This window comes from Sinocyclocheilus anshuiensis, unplaced genomic scaffold, assembly GCF_001515605.1.
Source record: "Sinocyclocheilus anshuiensis isolate Anshui unplaced genomic scaffold, SAMN03320099.WGS_v1.1 scaffold1931, whole genome shotgun sequence".
Taxonomy (NCBI): domain Eukaryota; kingdom Metazoa; phylum Chordata; class Actinopteri; order Cypriniformes; family Cyprinidae; genus Sinocyclocheilus; species Sinocyclocheilus anshuiensis.
The window spans coordinates 353687-373840 of record NW_015548329.1 but is presented as its reverse complement, the minus strand read 5'-3'; the positions used below and the strand labels follow the sequence as shown (position 1 = coordinate 373840).

Here is a 20154-nt window from a genome sequence, read left to right as displayed (position 1 = left end):
CATCACTGTGTAATTCGCACACTGCTTATGATGCCGTTTGTGGAGTTGGTCCATAAGCACTCCAAGGGTAGATTCAAAGCCCTGTCAGGGACACTAAACAACTATGTGAATACAACACAACATTAGAAAGATTAGCAGATGAGAACAGGCAGAACATGCTGAGCAGTGCAAGGCTCTCTTTTCTTTCTTTTACATTATTTATCTTATTTTCTTGAGACATATCTTCTTCTGTCAGTCCTGTTTACGCAGTATGAGGAGCTACTCAGGATGTGTTATTTTGATTAGGCAGAGGGGAACAAATCTTGTTTCTTGCCCTGAAGTTTTGTTTGCTTTTGGCTGCTTATAGACCTACTAAAAGGATGTTTTGATACTGAACTTATAAAATTATGGTTTTGATATGGTACTCTTTTTAAGTCCAACATTTAAATTCAGATTTAAAGTGATCTTATAATGTGTGCAATTCAGTAACACTCCTGAGATGTGTACATCTCATTTTACCTCTGTGCTTTCATGAATATTTTTTGTCTTTCCACGTTGCTGTGAGCTTTTGTCTTAATTTTGTCCCAATATGCATATACATTACAGTGTGTGCAATGTATCCTTATGAAGATGAATATTCTTGTTCTGTTTGGAGTTTATCTTTTAACTAAAGTTTTTGAGTTTAGATAAAAAGAAGAAAGTTTGTTTAAACAAGTAATAATTTTGGTGAAAATTTGATTCAGTTTAAAAAATTCATACACACTTCATATTTTGATGAGAATCATAAATTCTCATATATATATATATATATATATATATATATATTTGGGGTCAGTATTTTTTTTTATTAATATTTAATAATCATTTTAATAATAATTAATATTTAATTAAATAATTTAATTTAATTTTAATTAATACTTCTATTCTGCAAAGATGCATTACATTGATCAGAAGTGCCACTGAAGACATTTATAATGTTTAAACATTTATAATGTCATGGTTTCCACAAAAATATTAAGCAGCACAACTGTTTTCAACATTGATAATAATAAGAAATGTTTCTTGAGCAACACATCAGCATATTAGAATGATTTCTGAAGAATCTTAAGACTGGAGAGATGGCTGCTGAAAATTCAGCTTTGCCATCACAGGAATAAATTGCATTTTAAAATACATATTTAGAAAACAGTAATTTTATTGTTATTTTACAGTATTACTGTTTTTACTGCATTTTTATCAAATAAATGCAACATTGGTAAGCATAAGAACCTTAAAAATATTTTTAAAAAACTTGCCAAGCCCAAACTTTTGAATAGTAGTGTGTCATTAGTCAATATTATTAGTAGTCATTGAATCATTTAAATGATTAAAGTGATAAAACCAATTGATAATCTGCACAGTCAGTTTTAACAAGCAAAACAGCAGTTTGGAGTTGCTGTAATTTAATGAATACCATCCTGCTCAAGACCCATCATGCATCAGCTTGTTAAAATCCAGTCTTGCATATTAAGATCCGTATGGACCAAGCCCCACGGTTTGGCACGCATGTGATCCGCGGATTAATTGCAAAATTTAACCATAATAGAGTATACGTTTATAATTTGTCCGTATTCACACAAGCAAGCGAATTTTAAACAATTCCAGAGAGAAAAGGCGAAAGGGAACTCGATTTGTTACTGGCGCGCTGTTCACGCACAGCCGCACACACAATGTGTCACACATGAAGTGTGCACACGTGTTTCAGACGGCGCGCGAACACCGAACTGAATCCTACATATTCTGTTGTATTTATCTGTTTGTAATTTGTGTATTTGTTCTTATTTTTACTGGCTGTTCTCTTGTCTCTTTAATCATGTTTAAACTTTCATAGTTAATCTAGAATTATTTGCTGTGGTATCAAAGAAGTACTTCGCTTTAAGTAATAAATGGAAAGCAAGTTAAATTGAAATATTTTTCTTTTCTTGCTGATCCGAAAAATGATCTGATCCGTGGGTCAAAAACCGTAATGTGATCCGAACCGTGAGATTTGTGATCCATTGAACCACTAGTATCAAAGCAGTGATATCTAAGCAGGAGAGTTGTTTACTAACTTTATAATTAGTCAATAACGCCATTGAAAAAAAAAATACCGTCATGTACCGTGAAACCGGTATAATTTAGAAAAATACCGTGATATAAAATTTTGGTCATATCACTATCACAATGTATGATTACAGCACACTCATTGATAACTATATCTTTGCTAATTTAATTCATTTTTTTTTTGCATTAAGGTAATAACGCAAAACCATGAGAGTTGTTCCTCAATGGCAGCTACCTGCTGCCTATGGTAATTCTTCTTATTAGTATAGAGGACACACAGACGCTCTCACTGTGATTCCAGTTGCTTTTCTCTGTGCATTGGGATGTGTTGCCTAAGAATGCTAATGAGCTCAAGTAGGACATGAGAACATTACTCAGCAACCAGCACTGAGGGATGTGTGTGTGCACGCCTGTTTAAAGCACCAGCAGGGATTGGAAACGTATTGACTTGGTTAATATGCTGCTTTGTTTGGTTGCATTCTTTTGAGCCTTTTTAGGATACTGGAAAAATAGCCAAATGCAATATACTTAAAGTCAACTGAAATGGAATATTTTTGACTGAAATGGTTTTATTTTTGCGCTCCTCCTCTCATCCCTCACTCGCAGCAAAGGCCCTGTCCCAAATGGCACCCTAAACCCTCGCGGTGGGGTAGGTTTAGGGGTTAGCATTTTTTGTAGCATAGTGTAGGAAATCAACACTTTAATTGACACAACCAATAAAATCTTTAGAATCAGCTGTGGGGTGGAGTTTGCACTGAAGTGGATTGGGGGGAAAAAATTGCGCATGCGTGTCATGTGCCTGTCTGTCAATGGGAGGAAGCCACGCCCTATTTTGGAGCTTGCACCCCGTTTTGGAGTTCCCGCCCCCATTTGGAGATCTCCGGGCTGCAGTTATACCCTTCTCGACTCGGCAGAATTGCGTATCGAGGGCACATAGCGGCCGCAAAGGGGGCGCTCGCGAGCACCTCTTTTGAACGCTAAAATGACGAATGGGACACCCTGTGGTCTCGTGGACTTAACGGACATGCGCACGCGGCGGCCATTGCACCCCCAACCGAAAACATCTTCCCGCGCCCCTGGGTGCATTGCACATCCATTCAGATGAACTGAAAAACAGCACAGATCGCTTGGCGGAGAGTGAAACTCTGATGCAGCAAGTCGTGCGCCTTCACACTAGAGTTTACGGTACGTCAAATACAGGTACACTGCGCATCCATCGAGATTAATTGAAAAATAGCACAGATCGCTTGACGGAGAGCGAAATTCTGAAACGCTCAGTCAGAGTGTTCGGCGAGTGTAAATATATCTAAGCTAAACTTATACTTAGCCTCCAACTCACACACTGGCGAGTAAAATCTGAGAATTTATTAGCAGTTGGCTAATATTAGACATAATTTAGTCGCCCAGAGTGAAGATTCAGTCACATATGCGAGTGATTTACTCGCAATGTAGAGGGTTGGTACGTACTTATTCCTAACTCTTTAAGCTTTAAAGGGGTCATATGATGCTTTTTTAAAATGGTGCCTTGTGATTCTATGAAATCTAATTTGTCACCGGTTCTAGAATTCAAGTCACCCATAAGCAGCACATTTCCCTGGGCCTGGAAATGGCTGATTTCTTGCTCTAGGTTTTGAAAGGTTTCTTCTTGGAAATAGGGAGACTCGAGGGGCACCATCTCCATCTCCAGCCTTGTGAAGTGCTCCTGGAGTACAGGTATGGATTTGAGCTGGGGGGACGAGGGGTCCTGGGCAGGGCTCTTTGCAGCAGTGGGCTTGAGATCTGGGCTACTGCTCTGTGTATTCTGCTCAGAGGGACGTGGGTGGCGCTGAGGTGCTCAAAGTGTTCACTGCACAGACGAGAAGCCTTTTTAGGAGTCCAATTCTGTCGTTTCACATTGAGCATCCACTGGTCTAGTCTGAGAGGGTCTGGATCACCTACAGGAAAACTTTACACTGACAAATAGGTAGTTACCTTTTTCACAGACACGCAACGCGCGTTTAGCGTTTTCCTCCCATAGAAAACCGTTATAAGGAAAACGCTTACATGGCTTAATGCATTAAAACAGTGCTTGTCTGTACATAGTATGATTTATTAATCATGCTCTCACTGAGTTTTGTCTTTTAAAAAAAGTTTTAATCGGTTTTAATTCATTAAGCCACGTTAAGAGTTTCCTTTCAGTCAGTCACGTTCGACGTTACGTCAGTCGTGTTTTTTGAGCAGCAAATCAGAATATTATAATGATTTCTGAAGGATCATGTGACTGGTGTAATGATGCTAAAAATTGAGCTTTGAAATCACAGGAATAAATTACATTTTAAAATATTTCCAAATAGAAAAAAGTTATTTCAAATAGTAAAAATATTTCAAAATGTTACTGTTTTTGCTGTATTTTGGATCAAATAAATGCAGGCTTGGTGAGCAGAAGAGAATTCTTTAAAAAACATCTTACTGTTCAAAAACTTTTGACTGGTATGTTAGCCTATAGTTTGAAGTTTAAGATATGAATAATTCATAAGGTGAGTCTGAGATGTTTATTTGACAGTGATTTCACATTTTGTATGAAGGCTAAATACAAATAAAAGGTGAACATTAATTTATTTGTGCTGTTTTTTCCCTAAAAAAATGAAATAGTTTTATAGGAAGAGGTTTCATAGACTTGGCAAATAAATTTTTCATAAGTTTGTAGGTACAGACAGCTGTTGTGGGTGTTCTTGGCAGTTTTTATGAGCCTTTTTTTAATAGTGATCTTATCTATATCGGAATTATATCATATCGTGATATAAATTTTGGCCATATCGTCCAGCCCTAGGTAAGACTTGAACCACTGGAGTGCGGTTCCTGAGATGCCCATCTTAATGAGGGTGGACAGAAGGATCTGGTGGTTAACTGTGTCAAAAGAAGCAGACAGATCCAGCAAGATGAGTATTGAGGATTTGGAAGCTGCTCTTGCCAGTCTCAGGGCTTCAGTAACCGAGAGCAGGGCAGTCTCAGTTGAGTGGCTGCTTTTGAAGCCAGATTGGTTGTTATCCAGGAGGTTGTTGTGTGCAAGAAACATAGAGAGTTGGTTGACCACAACTCACTCAAGTGTCTTTGCAATGAATGGAAGAAGGGATACCGGTCTGTAGTTTTCTAAAAGTGCTGGATTTAGAGAGGATTTCTTAAGCAGTGGGGTTACCCGAGCCTGCTTAAATGCTGTGGGAAATGTACTTGTGTGACGAGAGGTGTTAATAATGTGAGTAAGTGCAGGTATAACTGAAAAAGAAATGGCCTAAAGGAGGTGAGTGGGGATAGGTTCAAGCGGACAGGTAGTAGGATGATTGGAAAGGATAAGTTTGGAAATAAAAACATCTGCCTCCGAGAGTGGAGAGAAGGAGGAGAGAGAGTGTGTATTAGTTATGAAGTTTTTGTCAGTTTGTGGTGTGGAGAATTGGCCGCTGATGGTTCTTGTTTAATTTATGAAGAATATTGCAAAGTCATCAGCTGTAAGAGTTGATGAAGGAAAGGGTGGGGAGAGGCAAAGAAAAGAGGAGAAGGTTTTGAAAAGTGTGCGAGAGTCAGTACAATTGTTAATTTTGTTGCGGTAGTATGGTGTTTTAGCAGTGGAGACATTTGCAGAGAAGGAAGAGAGGAGTGACTGATGCACACTATGGTAATTAGAATTTTTTGATTTGGGCCACTTCCTCTCTGCAGCCCTGAGCCTAGAGCGATGTTCATGGAGAACATTGGACAGCCAGGGGGCAGAGGGTGTGGTGCATGCTGGTCTGGATGAATGGGGGCTGGATGAAAAGTTGTCTAAGCAAGATGTTAAAGTGGAGTAGGGATGTAACGGTATGAAAATTTCTTATCACGATTATATTGACCAGAATTATCACGGTTATCAGTATTATCACGGTATTGTTACAATGTGCAATGTGAGATGTTAAAAAAGTACCAACACATAAATCACTTCAAGTTTTATATTTAAAAACCAACAAACAACAAAAAATAAAACTTTTTGTTTGCATAATCACTAAAACAATAACATTACCAATGATGTTCGGATTTTAAATGACAACTTGACTGACAACAGTTTAATAGCATACGCAAAACAAAACTACTCTGCGTGCTGTGCGCACGCGAGACTGTTACTTAAAACTGTGCTTTATGCTGGACAGTATTTATTTATCGCGAGTTGTTCAAATCGCGGTAATCTAATACGGTTTTAATGATAATTAAAAGATGAAACGGTAATACTAACCGTGGGGAATTTTATCACAATTTATCGTCAAACCGGTAATCGTTACATCCCTATAGTGGAGCAAAGAGTGTCAGTAGCAGTGTTAGTGTCCAGTGCTGAAAACTGAGAGGGTGGAGGAAGTGAGGATGATACCAGAGAGGATAGGTTAGAGGGAGAGTGTAAGTGTAGGTTACGCCAAAAGGTGACCTGCAGAGAGTGTGTGTTGTGTCCAGAGTCAGTCTGAGGTTAGAAGTGACGAGGAAGATGTACAGTAATTAGCAAGTATTCTAATTGATTTGGTTGGAAATATTTTAATGTTGAACTTGAAAACAGTTGTGCTGGTTTTTTTTTTGTTTTTTTTTTACAAAAAACCGTTTAAAATAAATGCTGTTCGGTAACACTTAAGTTTAGGTATGGGGTAGGATTAAGGGATCTAAAGTATGGTTATGCAGAATAAGGCATTAATATGTGCTTTATAAGTACTAATAAACAGCTAATATGCTATGCATGCTAGTAAGCAGCTAGTGAGAATTGATCCTTAAAATAAAGTGTTACCTGCTGTTTTTTTTTTTTTATATATTTCCATAAAAGTTTTCCATGCAAGTTTGAAGGTCCTTGGCAGTCTGAAAATAAACTTTCTTGTTTATATCAGCAGGGAAGTTCGAGTCAAGTTATTTTTATTTGTATGGTGCTTTTTGCATTTTGTTCTGTAATCCATGTTGTTTGACAGCAGCTGAGGCAAAGAAAGTTTTTGATTAAAGATTAAAGCTTTTGAATAACATGCACTGATAAACTGTGCACACTAAAGCAGAGATATTTTATTTAGAAAGGAAATAGACTAAATTTGTATCATGTTGTCTTTTAATCACATTCACATGGCAAATAATTGAGGGGAAAACTCTTCAACTCTGTCAGCCCCATTCCTCTCTCTAAGCAGGCCTCAGACTGATTAATAATGCAATTGTTTATTAGATGTGTGCGGTATGTATGTATATGTGTTCATCAGAGCGATAGAGCTTGGGCTCCAGTGATGGCATTTTGCCTATTTTGTTCTGCTGAATTTATGCACGGTTTCCTCAGAGAGGGAGAGTGAGCTCCTCTCCCCACACCATCTTTCTATTTTTTCTCTTTTCATTTCTCTGTCCGTTCCTCCCCTATTCTGCAGCAGCTTTGGATATCTTTTATATATATATATATATATATTTATCCTCATCTCTACAAATTTATGCTGCTGGAACGCCTATCTGTTGCCCAGAGCAACTTCAACTGTGCAAACTTCTTGTCTTGAATTCAGTACGTCTACATACCTTTGTTGTTGCCTTTCCTCTGACCATGCGCAGTATCCTTAATGTGTGTAGTATCCTTAAAGTTGGTGTATGGTTTTGCAGATGCATCACAAGTTGCAACAGCAAAGTACTTTCAACATTGTCCCTCAAAGTATGAGAACAGAGTGGCATATCAGAATCTGAAATTAAAAATGAAGAAAAAGAAACTGATCACTATTGAAGATTTACATGAGCTCTAAATCTGATGCAGATTTGGATTAGCAACAGCCTGAGATAGATTTGAGCCACTGAATGAAAGATTATAATAATTTAATTTGAGTAGCTTGAATATGGTAATGGTGTGATATCTAATATGTATGCATGAATTAATTTAACAAACCGACTCTATTTGGAAACTATTCAGTAGGTTTATTTATTCTGTCTTCGAGAAGTTGCGGTCATTAGCATTTGCAAATCAGGCCATGCTAAAAATGTGAATCCCATTGTCTTAATCTGGCTTTCAACGAGCTGCTGCACAAAAAAACAAAACAAAAAAAACATGGTTACAAGAGAGGAACCAGCAACACCAAAGCAAAAATCACCCACCATCAATTAGTGATTATATTCCATTCCACTTTTGCAATTTGAGCTAAAGAAACTAATTGTTTTCCAGGCTTTGTAGATTTGAAATACGTTATTGAAATGCACCTTGATGGACATTCACATTTAAAGTTCACTCATCTTTTTAAATGCATGTTATTGATTTAATTGTAAATGATTCATCCATGCATTTTAATTTTTTAAAAATTTGTTTTGAACTTGTAGTATAATCAAAATGTCATACCTTGACATAACAACATACTTCTCTCTGGTGACATAAGCCAGACTTCATTTAATCCGCTTAAACCCTGTCCCTTTCTTGCAATCGACTGCAAGCTCGTATTCAGATCTGCCTCCATCCAATCAACAACCCCTAGATAAAACCAAGTCCCCACCCAACAATTATTAATGTTTTTTTTTTCTCTTGATCATTTGTGTCACTGATGTATGTCACAATATGGAAGAAAAGATCTGTTGCTACTTCTGTTTTATCTCAACTTCAAGTAAATAGCAGCTGTATTTTTATGTATGTCTATTGGTTACATAAAAAGTAGCTGCCTGCGGTGCGGTCATTACCAAAATGGCCATCAGGTGAACTGTCTTGTCTTACAGGGATTTTAAAACACCCAAACTAGTCAATCAAAGTTTTGGGGTTCAGTTAAATTACAAAGAGGTTCATTAGAGCAGGGTTGGAACTGAATTTTGCCAGAAGGCTCCTGGTCTAGTGAATTTTTTAAACATTTAAGTACAGCACCAAAAACATCAAAATAATGTTTAAAGTGTCAAGGCATTACACTATAGAGCAAAAAAAGTAAAAAAAAAAAAAAAGTTTACATTCTTGCAGGGGTGTGTGTGATAAAGCAGACAGAAAGGAAAAAATTATAAACATGATATATTGGGGAAAAAAAGGACCAGGGAAACACATCAAAGATGCCAGCTGCTCAATCCAGCACTTTCTGAAAAATTGTTGATTGTACGCAAAAATCGAGATGAAGCGGTATGAAAATTTCTTATCACGATTATAGGGACCAAAATTATCATGTTTATCAGTATTATCACGGTGTTGTTAAAATGTGCTAGAAATGTTCAAAAGTAGTGACACATAAATAGTTTCACCAAGTTTTATATTTAAAATCAACAAACAACAAATAAAATGACTTTTTGTTTGCATAAACACTAAAACAATAACATTACCAATGATGTCTGAATTTTAAATGACAACATGACTGACAACAGTTTATCTCATAACATGTACATGTAAAATGTTCAAATAAAGCTTTGAAAAAGTTTAATAAAATGGTAAACCTCACATTTCAGCCTTTAAATAAAGAAAAATGATAAGTTAAAACGATAATTGATTAATAAATGATTGATTCCGTTTTACCAAGTTTTATATTTAAAATCAACAAACAACAAATAAAATGACTTTTTGTTTGCATAAACACTAAAACAATAACATTACCAATGATGTCTGAATTTTAAATGACAACATGACTGACAACAGTTTATCTCATAACATGTACATGTAAAATGTTCAAATAAAGCTTTGAAAAAGTTTAATAAAATGGTAAACCTCACATTTCAGCCTTTAAATAAAGAAAAATGATAAGTTAAAACGATAATTGATTAATAAATGATTATGTATTTTATCTTCTCCATAAATAATTCTACTTTATCTGAATTGTTTAAATGTGTAGAATCCACATAAGCCTGTTTTTCATCAACTGTTTTTTGGCCAGACAAAAGCTGCACACAGGCTGAATGTAAATGTAACTCTCTGTAAATCCACTCTCTGACACTAAGTGGCGCTTATGGAACAGCAGAATTCGAGCTGTTTTCCCGTAACCTCTGTGGAGAAAGCATTGCGATAAGAACACTTCTTTATTAGGTATTACATGGAGCGAGGATGAAACCAAAATACCATTGAATCTTTTCTGAGAGACTGTTACTTTGCTTTATGCTTTTGCTTTATCAAGTTGTTCAAATTGCTGTGATCGAATACGGTTTTAATTAGGGCTGCACGATAAATCGCATGAGATACGTCTCCACATTACAGGTCTGCAAATACTAGCAATTCATTTTAGTGGATGTAATAATTTTTTTTTATCACAATACTGTCAACGAGTAAGACGGTCCCAAAAATGTGAACACTGGGGTAGGGCTGCACGATAAATCGCATGCGATATTTAATGTGCATCTTGTTAGTAAAGCCGGTTCTGTAATCAGCGGTAAATCTCCATCACGTGCGTGCTTTCACATGGAGCAACATTTACTACACAGAGCCGTTGTTCACTGACAAGCTGCGCTAAACTATGTTCATATATGATCGTGGTTTAGTGCAGATTGTCAGTGAACAACGTCTCTGTGTAGTAAATGCTGCTCAATGTGAAAGCACGCACGTGATGGAGATTTACCGCTGATTACAGAACCGGCTTTACTAACAAGATGCACATTAAATATCGCATGAATCGCGGTAATCAAATAAATTTTTAATGATAATTAAAATATGAAATGGTAATACTAACCGTGGGGAATTTTATCATGACTTATAGTCAAACCGGTAACCGTTTCATCCCTATCTGCAACCTAAAGAATGCCTTCTTCGCAGACACTATATTGAGATCGAAAGGCATCAAAGCATGTCTGAATCCAATGTATTCATTGTTTCCAGTCAACTAAGATGCCTGGTCATTTTTTAAGCCAGCATAGATTGATAATATCCCAAAATCATGTGTGGGTGGGAAGGCATGTGTAAGTGCAACTGTGTGCCCTTAAGCAAAGATGGCAGCAAGCATGACGCATCCTTCCACATGTGCCTTTAAGATGAATAGAGATGCTAACAGACAGCTCTTTCCAGGTATTACAGACCTCTTTGGCCTGAACCCAGTTTCCTTTGGAGGTTCCTTCACATAAAACTGCTGTCTGTTAAATCAATGACTAACTGTGTAGCATGGCAGCTGATTTCAAACACAGTCTGTCTGTAGTCATTGTCTCCACATCAGTGCAGCTGTTAGTAATTGGTAGTAATAAAGACACACTAATTGGTCTATGAGGCAGAGTGTGCAAAGGGCAACTACAGAGTGATCAGTTTCTTCATTACCCAGGACACACACAAATAAAATGTACAAAAATTCAAATCTAAGTAAAGCTTTTTAAGTCTACCATTTGCCAAAAGTAAAACTTACAGTCCGAGAGTAGTGATCCAAAGTCCGCTTCATTTCCGCAACATTCAAAAAATAAAGTTATTTGCGTGAAAGCATATTGCTGATTATTGCCATATAATTCATTTAAGTTAATGGTGTTTGTGGTCACAGTTTCATTCGCGGATCACGACTGACTGACTAATATTGACTAGCCTACAACTTGGATAAGATTCCTAAATGTTTCGCACCTACAGCACACATTACAGACGTTGATGCACAAACGTGGATATGTTCTACATGTCTACAGTATAAAGAATGAATAAACCAGTCTTATAAACTCCTTGATTTCGCTTAAGCAACTTCAAATATAATATGCATGCACAATAAACTATTGTAAAATGTATTTACATTACTCGACAGAAAGGTTTTTGCAGGTTTTAATAAAATGTAAATTAATAACAGTCATAATAAACAAGCATATTTCCAGTACGCGCCAGTTCGTCAACTCACTCATCAGAATCTTCGGTAATCCTTGGCAAACTTCACCACGGCTCATTCGGTTCTTGTTGAGCCCTCGGTAATTCTCGGCAAACTTCGACAGTTGGTTGAACCGGCTCATTCGGGTCTTTTTTGAGTTGGACGTGCTACTTCGGCTGTGCGTCCTGCGTCATCAACCCAGAACTAAAGTTCGATTCAGTTCGATTTGTGAACCGGCTCAAAAGAACGATTCGTTCAAGAACCAAACATCACTATCCGAGAGCATTTAGTTATTACAAAATGTCTCCTACTGTTTCTTTATCTCTTTATTACTTTTTCCCTCCACCTGTATCTGGCTGCAACCATCAAATTACAAATTACTATGGGAATTTTAGGCCCTTGATTTGTTCACTTATCATCCCAGTACGCGCCTCAGGCTTGCACAGTATCGTCAACTCACTCATCAGAATCTTCGGTAATCCTTGGCAAACTTCACCACGGCTCATTCGGTTCTTGTTGAGCCCTCGGTAATTCTCGGCAAACTTCGACAGTTGGTTGAACCGGCTCATTCGGGTCTTTTTTGAGTTGGACGTGCTACTTCGGCTGTGCGTCCTGCGTCATCAACCCAGAACTAAAGTTCGATTCAGTTCGATTTGTGAACCGGCTCAAAAGAACGATTCGTTCAAGAACCAAACATCACTATCCGAGAGCATTTAGTTATTGCAAAATGTCTCCTACTGTTTCTTTATCTCTTTATTACTTTTTCCCTCCACCTGTATCTGGCTGCAACCATCAAATTACAAATTACTATGGGAATTTTAGGCCCTTGATTTGTTCACTTATCATCCACAAAGCACATGGTATGTAAAGTTAACTTTGTGTAAATGTATTTTATTTTTTTGTGCTTTGCAGTGAATTGCCATTTAAATGCATTTATTTTTATATTTTATCACATGAAAGTCGTATGAATGTTTTTATCTTGTGCTCTAAAACCCCTGTGCTCTAAAACCCCTGCAGTCTGTTTATAAGCCGTTCTGGGAGTGAAATGCAGCTCCAATAGAGGCATGTCATGTCCTCATGCTGGTTCGGTGGTTTGATATGTGTGACGCATGCTGAAATAATTAAAGTGACAGAAACAACATGTCTTCATGAATAATTCATGTAACACATGTTTTCATGACACTATTTTTCCCAAAAGTATGTCTAAAATAGCAGTGCAGTACTTTTGACTTGTGTCATTTTTCCAATTTATAGTGTTTAGTGATGGAAGTGTATAATAAAATTCTGAAATATAATAATGTTTTTTTTTCAGATGAAGTCAACAGAGGTGGATCAAGGCCTTTTCACAGACAGTTACTGCAAAGTGTGCAGCGCTCAGCTCATCTCAGAGTCACAGAGAGTGGCGCATTATGAGGTGAGACCTGCTTTCTGTCTACATCCTGTCTGCTTGTACGTACAAATCTCTCTCTGCCCTTTTGTTTCCTTGATGTTAGTCATTTTAGATGTTGTTATCCAATGTGTAGTTATCATAGGGACAATACCCCTAGAGCAATCAGAGTTTAAGTGTCTTCAAGGACACAGTGACAATATAGTAACAACTAGTAAATATAGCAATAAATATAGCTAGTACTAGCCTGCTTTCTGGACATCTTCCACAATTACTCATAGGAGGTTCTGTGTGCACGTCCTCTGATCTGTGTGGTGAGGAATAGCAGCCTAGCTGTATTACAGAGTTTTTCCCCTGTGGTCACTGAACGGAGAGTTATATGGCCACTCTTCAACAGAGCTGTAACCTGAATGGGCCTAGATGGGAACATAATGTATTTGCCTAGGCAGGCATGGAGTACAACAAGAAGATAGTGTGCTGGTCAGTGTAAAATATTAATTCTGGGTTTGTTTTGTTTGTCCGTGCCGAGTGTGTTATTGGCTGTCCCATGACAACTGAGCCATTTTCCGAGCACCTTTGAGCCATCTAATGATTTTGTTTACAAATGTCACGTGTGTGTGAATTTGATTGCATTGAATCTTATTTAATATAACTTCTGACTGTCATATCAAGCTAAGCTCTGGCACAAAAAAAAATCAACTTTTCAGTTAGTGATATACCTGTCACAGTCTTCAGCGGGTGTGTTGTGACAATACCAAAATTTTGGCAACTGAAAATATTTAGCCGAAACAGAAAAAAAAAAGTTTTTGCTTGGGCTGAAGTATTTTTGGAGGGTCAGTTATTGACAGAAACACTTGCTGCTTTTTCCAATTATGTGTTTTGATTGTCTGCAAAAACATGGATAAGCTACATCATGTAAACATGTCAGCAGTGTGGATGTACTTCATCATGAACAAAAATGAGGCAAGAGTAGCAGTATGTATATTTTGTTTGGCTAAAATATCAAGAGCTGGCTTGTTGCCAAAAAAACATTTTTACTATGACTGGTTAATCACCTGTGAACAACACCCAGAACAGTTCAATGACCCAAAATGTCATGACCAAAACTTTATTTTTGGTTTCAGTTTCTGGCTAAATTAATATTTTAATTTTATTTTCCATGTAATTTCCATTTAATAAATAAAATAATTTTGACGCATCACTACTTTAGTCTTTTCAGTGGAAAAAGGCTATCTGTGGTGCATCTGAGGCTGCTGGGTAAATTACTAAAAGCTGCTTAAAAGCTAAAATCTTTTTGCTGATTTTTGCAAACCACTACAGGCATTAAATGAAAAATGCTGTCATGCTCCTAATGTGGAAAGACTTGCAGTGGGCACAGAAATTTTTTGTGGAGACCCAGATATGTGGAGAAGAGTTTTTGTCTCTCTTGCTCTGTTTCACCTCAGAAAAGCTCCAAAGTGTATCAGATGGAAGCTCAAATATCCAGACTCTGTCTTATTAATTAAGCGTTTTATGACAGTATTTATAAAAGGCTTTGAAAAGTTCTAGGCAATATACAAAAGAAGTGGAGAATAACTGTTTATTTGCATCTTAGTAAATATCACATGTAATGCTCGTGGCAGCTAAAGGGAAAGTATGCTTGAAAAAAAAAAAACGATTGTATCATGATTTTCATAAAGTATGGCGTAACAGCATGCTTATGAAATTCAATATAAAAAATTAACATAAAGGGTCTCAAGTACACTCTGATTGTAATCAATAAACTGAAACATAATACAAGTGGTGACAAAAACTTTCATTTTATTTAGGGAATGTATTTGGAATCCCTATATAGTCTACTCAATCCTTTCTGTCATTTCAAAATAAACTTACAATGTGTTTTCTTGAACTAATTAGGGTATTTGTCACAATTTTAGCATTTGATTTAATTTAGAAACAAAATAGTGTGTGTTTGCATTGAAATTGTCCTGAAGCTCATTTTATTGGGAAGGGATCTGGACTGTAGAGGCTGTAGAGTAGAAACATCTACAGGGGCTTTTGCGCTCAGGTCATGGTTTTAGAAATTATGCTGAGGGCACAATTTTTCCTCCGCGATGAGCTCTTAATCCTCACTCCTGAAACATCAAAGACTGAAAGACAGAGAGCCAAAGACAGAGAGAGTGAGACAGATTGGAAGAGGGAGAGAAAATCCAGACATTTGAACTGAACTGTTTAACAGCAGCTATATTAAAGGGGTCATATGATGCGATTTCAAGTTTTCCTTTCTCTGAGAGAGGAGGGGCATAGAGGACCTACAATAATGTACAGTATTTGAAAAATAATGTGTTTTTTGAACATTAAAGCATGTCAACATATTCTGTTACACCAAATACACAAAATAATGATCTTTAAAAAAGCATCATATGACCCCTTTAAAAGGAACATTAATAATGCAGAAAGACAATCGTGGACCGGAATAGCACTTCCAGCAATCGGTTTCATTTTATAGTCCTCAAGACAGTGACCCAGGGTCTCTATTTATGCTCTCAAGGTTATTCCATACCTTTTCATGTGTATTACCAAAGACTGTGAGAATATCATATATACACAGGTGTGATAAATGTTATTGTTAAGCTCCAGGCAAACATCTTCTTAACGTTATATCCAAGCATATTGCTGTGCTGTTATGATTGCTAACACCATGCTTAAAGCCAAGGTGACTTTTTTTCTGTATTTCTGTTACTGACATCAGGTATGCATTACCTAAAGCAAACAGAAGTTATCTGGTGTCTTTTAAGCAGTAAGCGAGGTCTGTGGCCTGTGTCTCCTATTGAGTGTAATCTCTCTGGTGCCCCTGTGCTATTTGATTTCTTTTTGTTGTCTTGCTCTCTTTCTGTCTGTTTGTGTGCCCTTGGCTTATGCTTTCCTTCATGCAATTCCAAACAGAATTCTCTAATCTTACATATGTATGAGCCACATAGCGGAGAGCGGGAAGACTGCAGGCTTTTATTTACGTTTGGTCATGGTGATATTATCAGCGTTCAAGGACAAACTGTCCCTCTCATTGTCCTGGACCCTCCTCTACAAGATTGGAATGGTCCATGTGAGTTTGATTCTAATGAGACTCCTGATTCACACTAAGGACTAAAGGACAAAAATCTCAGGTGAACTTTTCTTGTTTCATTAATTAATGTGCATAATTCTACTTGTACAGGGATCAGTCACAACAATGTATTGCTTGGAATCTGATTGATTCTTTCCCTCAACCTGACACAAAACTAGACCTATGCAAATTGTCATGACAATGTCAGTGTTTAACCTAATTTCTTTTAAACTCATTTTACCATGTTTAATACATTCTACAGAATTAGTGTCAATTTTCCAGTAAAAGTAGGACAGAAAATGGGGGAAAATTATAAGCGTGAATCATTGACTGTAATTTTTTGTATGTTTAAGAATGTTTTTCTGTGATCGTTTAAATCAAATTTTTGAATGTGTGTGTGTATATACCATTCAAAAATTAGTACTATTTTATTGAAATAAAGACTTTTTATTCAGTTAAAATGCATTATATGGATCAAAAGTGGCACATTTATAATGTTACAAAAGATTTTTATTTATTATATAAATGCTGTTTTTTTGAACTTTTGATTCAGAATTCTGGGGGAAAAAATGGCACGAGCAAGAAAAATGTATCACTGGAGTCAGCTGTCTTAACCGCGGCTTGTGTACTGCATCATTACTGTGTCTGTTCCCCTTTCGGGCTTGAACTGATGGTAAAACTAATGACATTATTTACTGTCTTTACATTTATTTTGAAAGATGAAGCTCGCGATTATGGTAAGGGGCGTTACATTTCCGAGTGCTTGTGATGTTCGGCCAATCACAATGCACTGGGTCAGCTGGCCAATCAGAGCAGACTGCGCTTGTCAAAGGAGGGGGCTTTGTAGAAAATGAAGCGTTTGAGAGAGGAGGGGCATAGAGGACCTACAATAATGTACAGTATTTGAAAAATAATGTGTTTTTTGAACATTAAAGCATGTCAACATATTCTGTTACACCAAATACACAAAATAATGATCTTTAAAAAAGCATCATATGACCCCTTTAAAAGGAACATTAATAATGCAGAAAGACAATCGTGGACCGGAATAGCACTTCCAGCAATCGGTTTCATTTTATAGTCCTCAAGACAGTGACCCAGGGTCTCTATTTATGCTCTCAAGGTTATTCCATACCTTTTCATGTGTATTACCAAAGACTGTGAGAATATCATATATACACAGGTGTGATAAATGTTATTGTTAAGCTCCAGGCAAACATCTTCTTAACGTTATATCCAAGCATATTGCTGTGCTGTTATGATTGCTAACACCATGCTTAAAGCCAAGGTGACTTTTTTTCTGTATTTCTGTTACTGACATCAGGTATGCATTACCTAAAGCAAACAGAAGTTATCAGGTGTCTTTTAAGCAGTAAGCGAGGTCTGTGGCCTGTGTCTCCTATTGAGTGTAATCTCTCTGGTGCCCCTGTGCTATTTGATTTATTTTTGTTGTCTTGCTCTCTTTCTGTCTGTTTGTGTGCCCTTGGCTTATGCGTTTCCTTCATGCAATTCCAAACAGAATTCTCTAATCTTACATATGTATGAGCCACATAGCGGAGAGCGGGAAGACTGCAGGCTTTTATTTACGTTTGGTCATGGTGATATTATCAGCGTTCAAGGACAAACTGTCCCTCTCATTGTCCTGGACCCTCCTCTACAAGATTGGAATGGTCCATGTGAGTTTGATTCTAATGAGACTCCTGATTCACACTAAGGACTAAAGGACAAAAATCTCAGGTGAACTTTTCTTGTTTCATTAATTAATGTGCATAATTCTACTTGTACAGGGATCAGTCACAACAATGTATTGCTTGGAATCTGATTGATTCTTTCCCTCAACCTGACACAAAACTAGACCTATGCAAATTGTCATGACAATGTCAGTGTTTAACCTAATTTCTTTTAAACTCATTTTACCATGTTTAATACATTCTACAGAATTAGTGTCAATTTTCCAGTAAAAGTAGGACAGAAAATGGGGGAAAATTATAAGCGTGAATCATTGACTGTAATTTTTTGTATGTTTAAGAATGTTTTTCTGTGATCGTTTAAATCAAATTTTTGAATGTGTGTGTGTATATACCATTCAAAAATTAGTACTATTTTATTGAAATAAAGACTTTTTATTCAGTTAAAATGCATTATATGGATCAAAAGTGGCACATTTATAATGTTACAAAAGATTTTTATTTATTATATAAATGCTGTTTTTTTGAACTTTTGATTCAGAATTCTGGGGGAAAAAATGGCACGAGCAAGAAAAATGTATCACTGTTCTCACAATAATATTCAGCAGCACATCTGTTTTCAACATTGATAATAAAAACATTATCCTGAGCACCCAATCAGCATATTAGAATGATTTCTGTAGGATCATGTGACACTGAAGACTGGAGTAATGGCTGCTGAAAATTCAGCTTTGCAGTCACAGAAATAACTTACATTTAAAAAAATATTAAAACAGAAAACAGTTATTTTAAATCAGGGGTGTCAAACTCAGTTCCTGGAGGGCCACATCCCTACATAGTTTAGCTCCAACCCTGCTCCAACACACATACCACATAGTTTTCAAATTAGCCTTAATGTCTTGATTAGCTGGATCAGGTGTGTTTAATTAGGGTTGCATCTAAACTGTGCAGGGCTGTGGCCCTCCAGGAACTGAGTTTGACACCCCTGTTTTAAATTATAATCATACATATTAAATCATATTTTAAAATGTTTCTGTTTTTACTGTATTTTCAATCAAATGCAGGCTGGTCAGCATAAAGTGACCTCTTCCAAAAACATTAAAAAAATCTTACCAAACCTTTGAACAGTATACTGTATATTAATTATGACTGTATAAATAAGCCTGTAAGCCTCCTCCTGCTGCACGTGAAAAATATGTAATAGTGATATTGTAAAAAATATTTTAATATCCCAAAATGTGGCTTGATATCATGCAATGTGACGTTATTTCTAATTTTAAACTTTTTGTCATTGTTATTCTGATGGAAACCAATTTCTACACAACTAGAGTAAGTGTGATCCAAAACAAACAAACAAATCAGCCAGGCAAAATGTCATAGGTTAAATGCCCTCATGCTATAGGATATAGGCTGCTTTACACATGCATGCAAATCTTGTATTGTGAGCTAAACTTGTCGCTGAGCTGTGAAAGTCTGACTTTGAATCACGAAGCTCTATTAAACACATCTACTGTTATTATCTAAGTGAGGATCAGTAATGTCTTTAAATATGGCTCTAAATTTGGCTTCCTCAATTAGTTCCTGTACAGTTGACTAAATCAGGATGTTCTTGTTGGCCTAACAGCCATTAGAGTCATATAAAAAGAAGAAATAATTTCTCTGCAAGACGCTTCCTAAGATAGTGCTAACAAGTGAGAATAAAATTGGGATGCATGAGGCCAGATCTTTGGGTTCTCATCCCAGCGTGTCTTTCAAATGCAACATGAAATTTGTTTTTCATATTAAAAAGGCACCAGTAATTGTATTTCTTTAAAGTTAGTCATAATTTGTGGAGTAGCTCATATTGTACAGTTACAGTATAATGAATCATTGTCTGCTGATTTGACTATTTATTTTCTTTCATAGTTAAGAACAAAGGCAGTTATATAAAGGATGTCTAGATAATTTTATTAGGAGTTTTTTAATGCATTTTTCAGAGGTTCTGCAGTTACATTGTCCAGTGTTTTAATGCTTATTTTGTCAGGTTAAACCAGCCATAACAGTGAGGGATTCACTGCTTGCAATGTGAAGATAAAATGGCTTCAGTGAGATCTTGGCCATATATTGAAATAAAGAGTAAAAACGGCACACAAAATACAATAAATGTTGCATTTAACCTTTGATAATGTTCTTTTTTTTTCTTATCAGTGTAAAGATTTTTTTGTTCTTATTTTTAATTGCCATGAAATTCCTAAC

The 20154-nt window shown here is 36.5% G+C and overlaps 1 protein-coding gene across 2 annotated transcripts in view; it reads left to right on the top strand.

The window, feature by feature from the left end:
* The window catches only part of zmat4a (zinc finger, matrin-type 4a), an 86965-nt gene that overhangs the window by 6770 nt on the left and 60041 nt on the right, over window positions 1-20154 (top strand). For both annotated transcript variants that reach the window (XM_016444384.1, XM_016444382.1), the window contains exon 2: window positions 13075-13176. In XM_016444384.1, the coding sequence (XP_016299870.1) occupies window positions 13075-13176 (102 nt within the window). The remainder of the gene's footprint in view (window positions 1-13074; window positions 13177-20154) is intronic.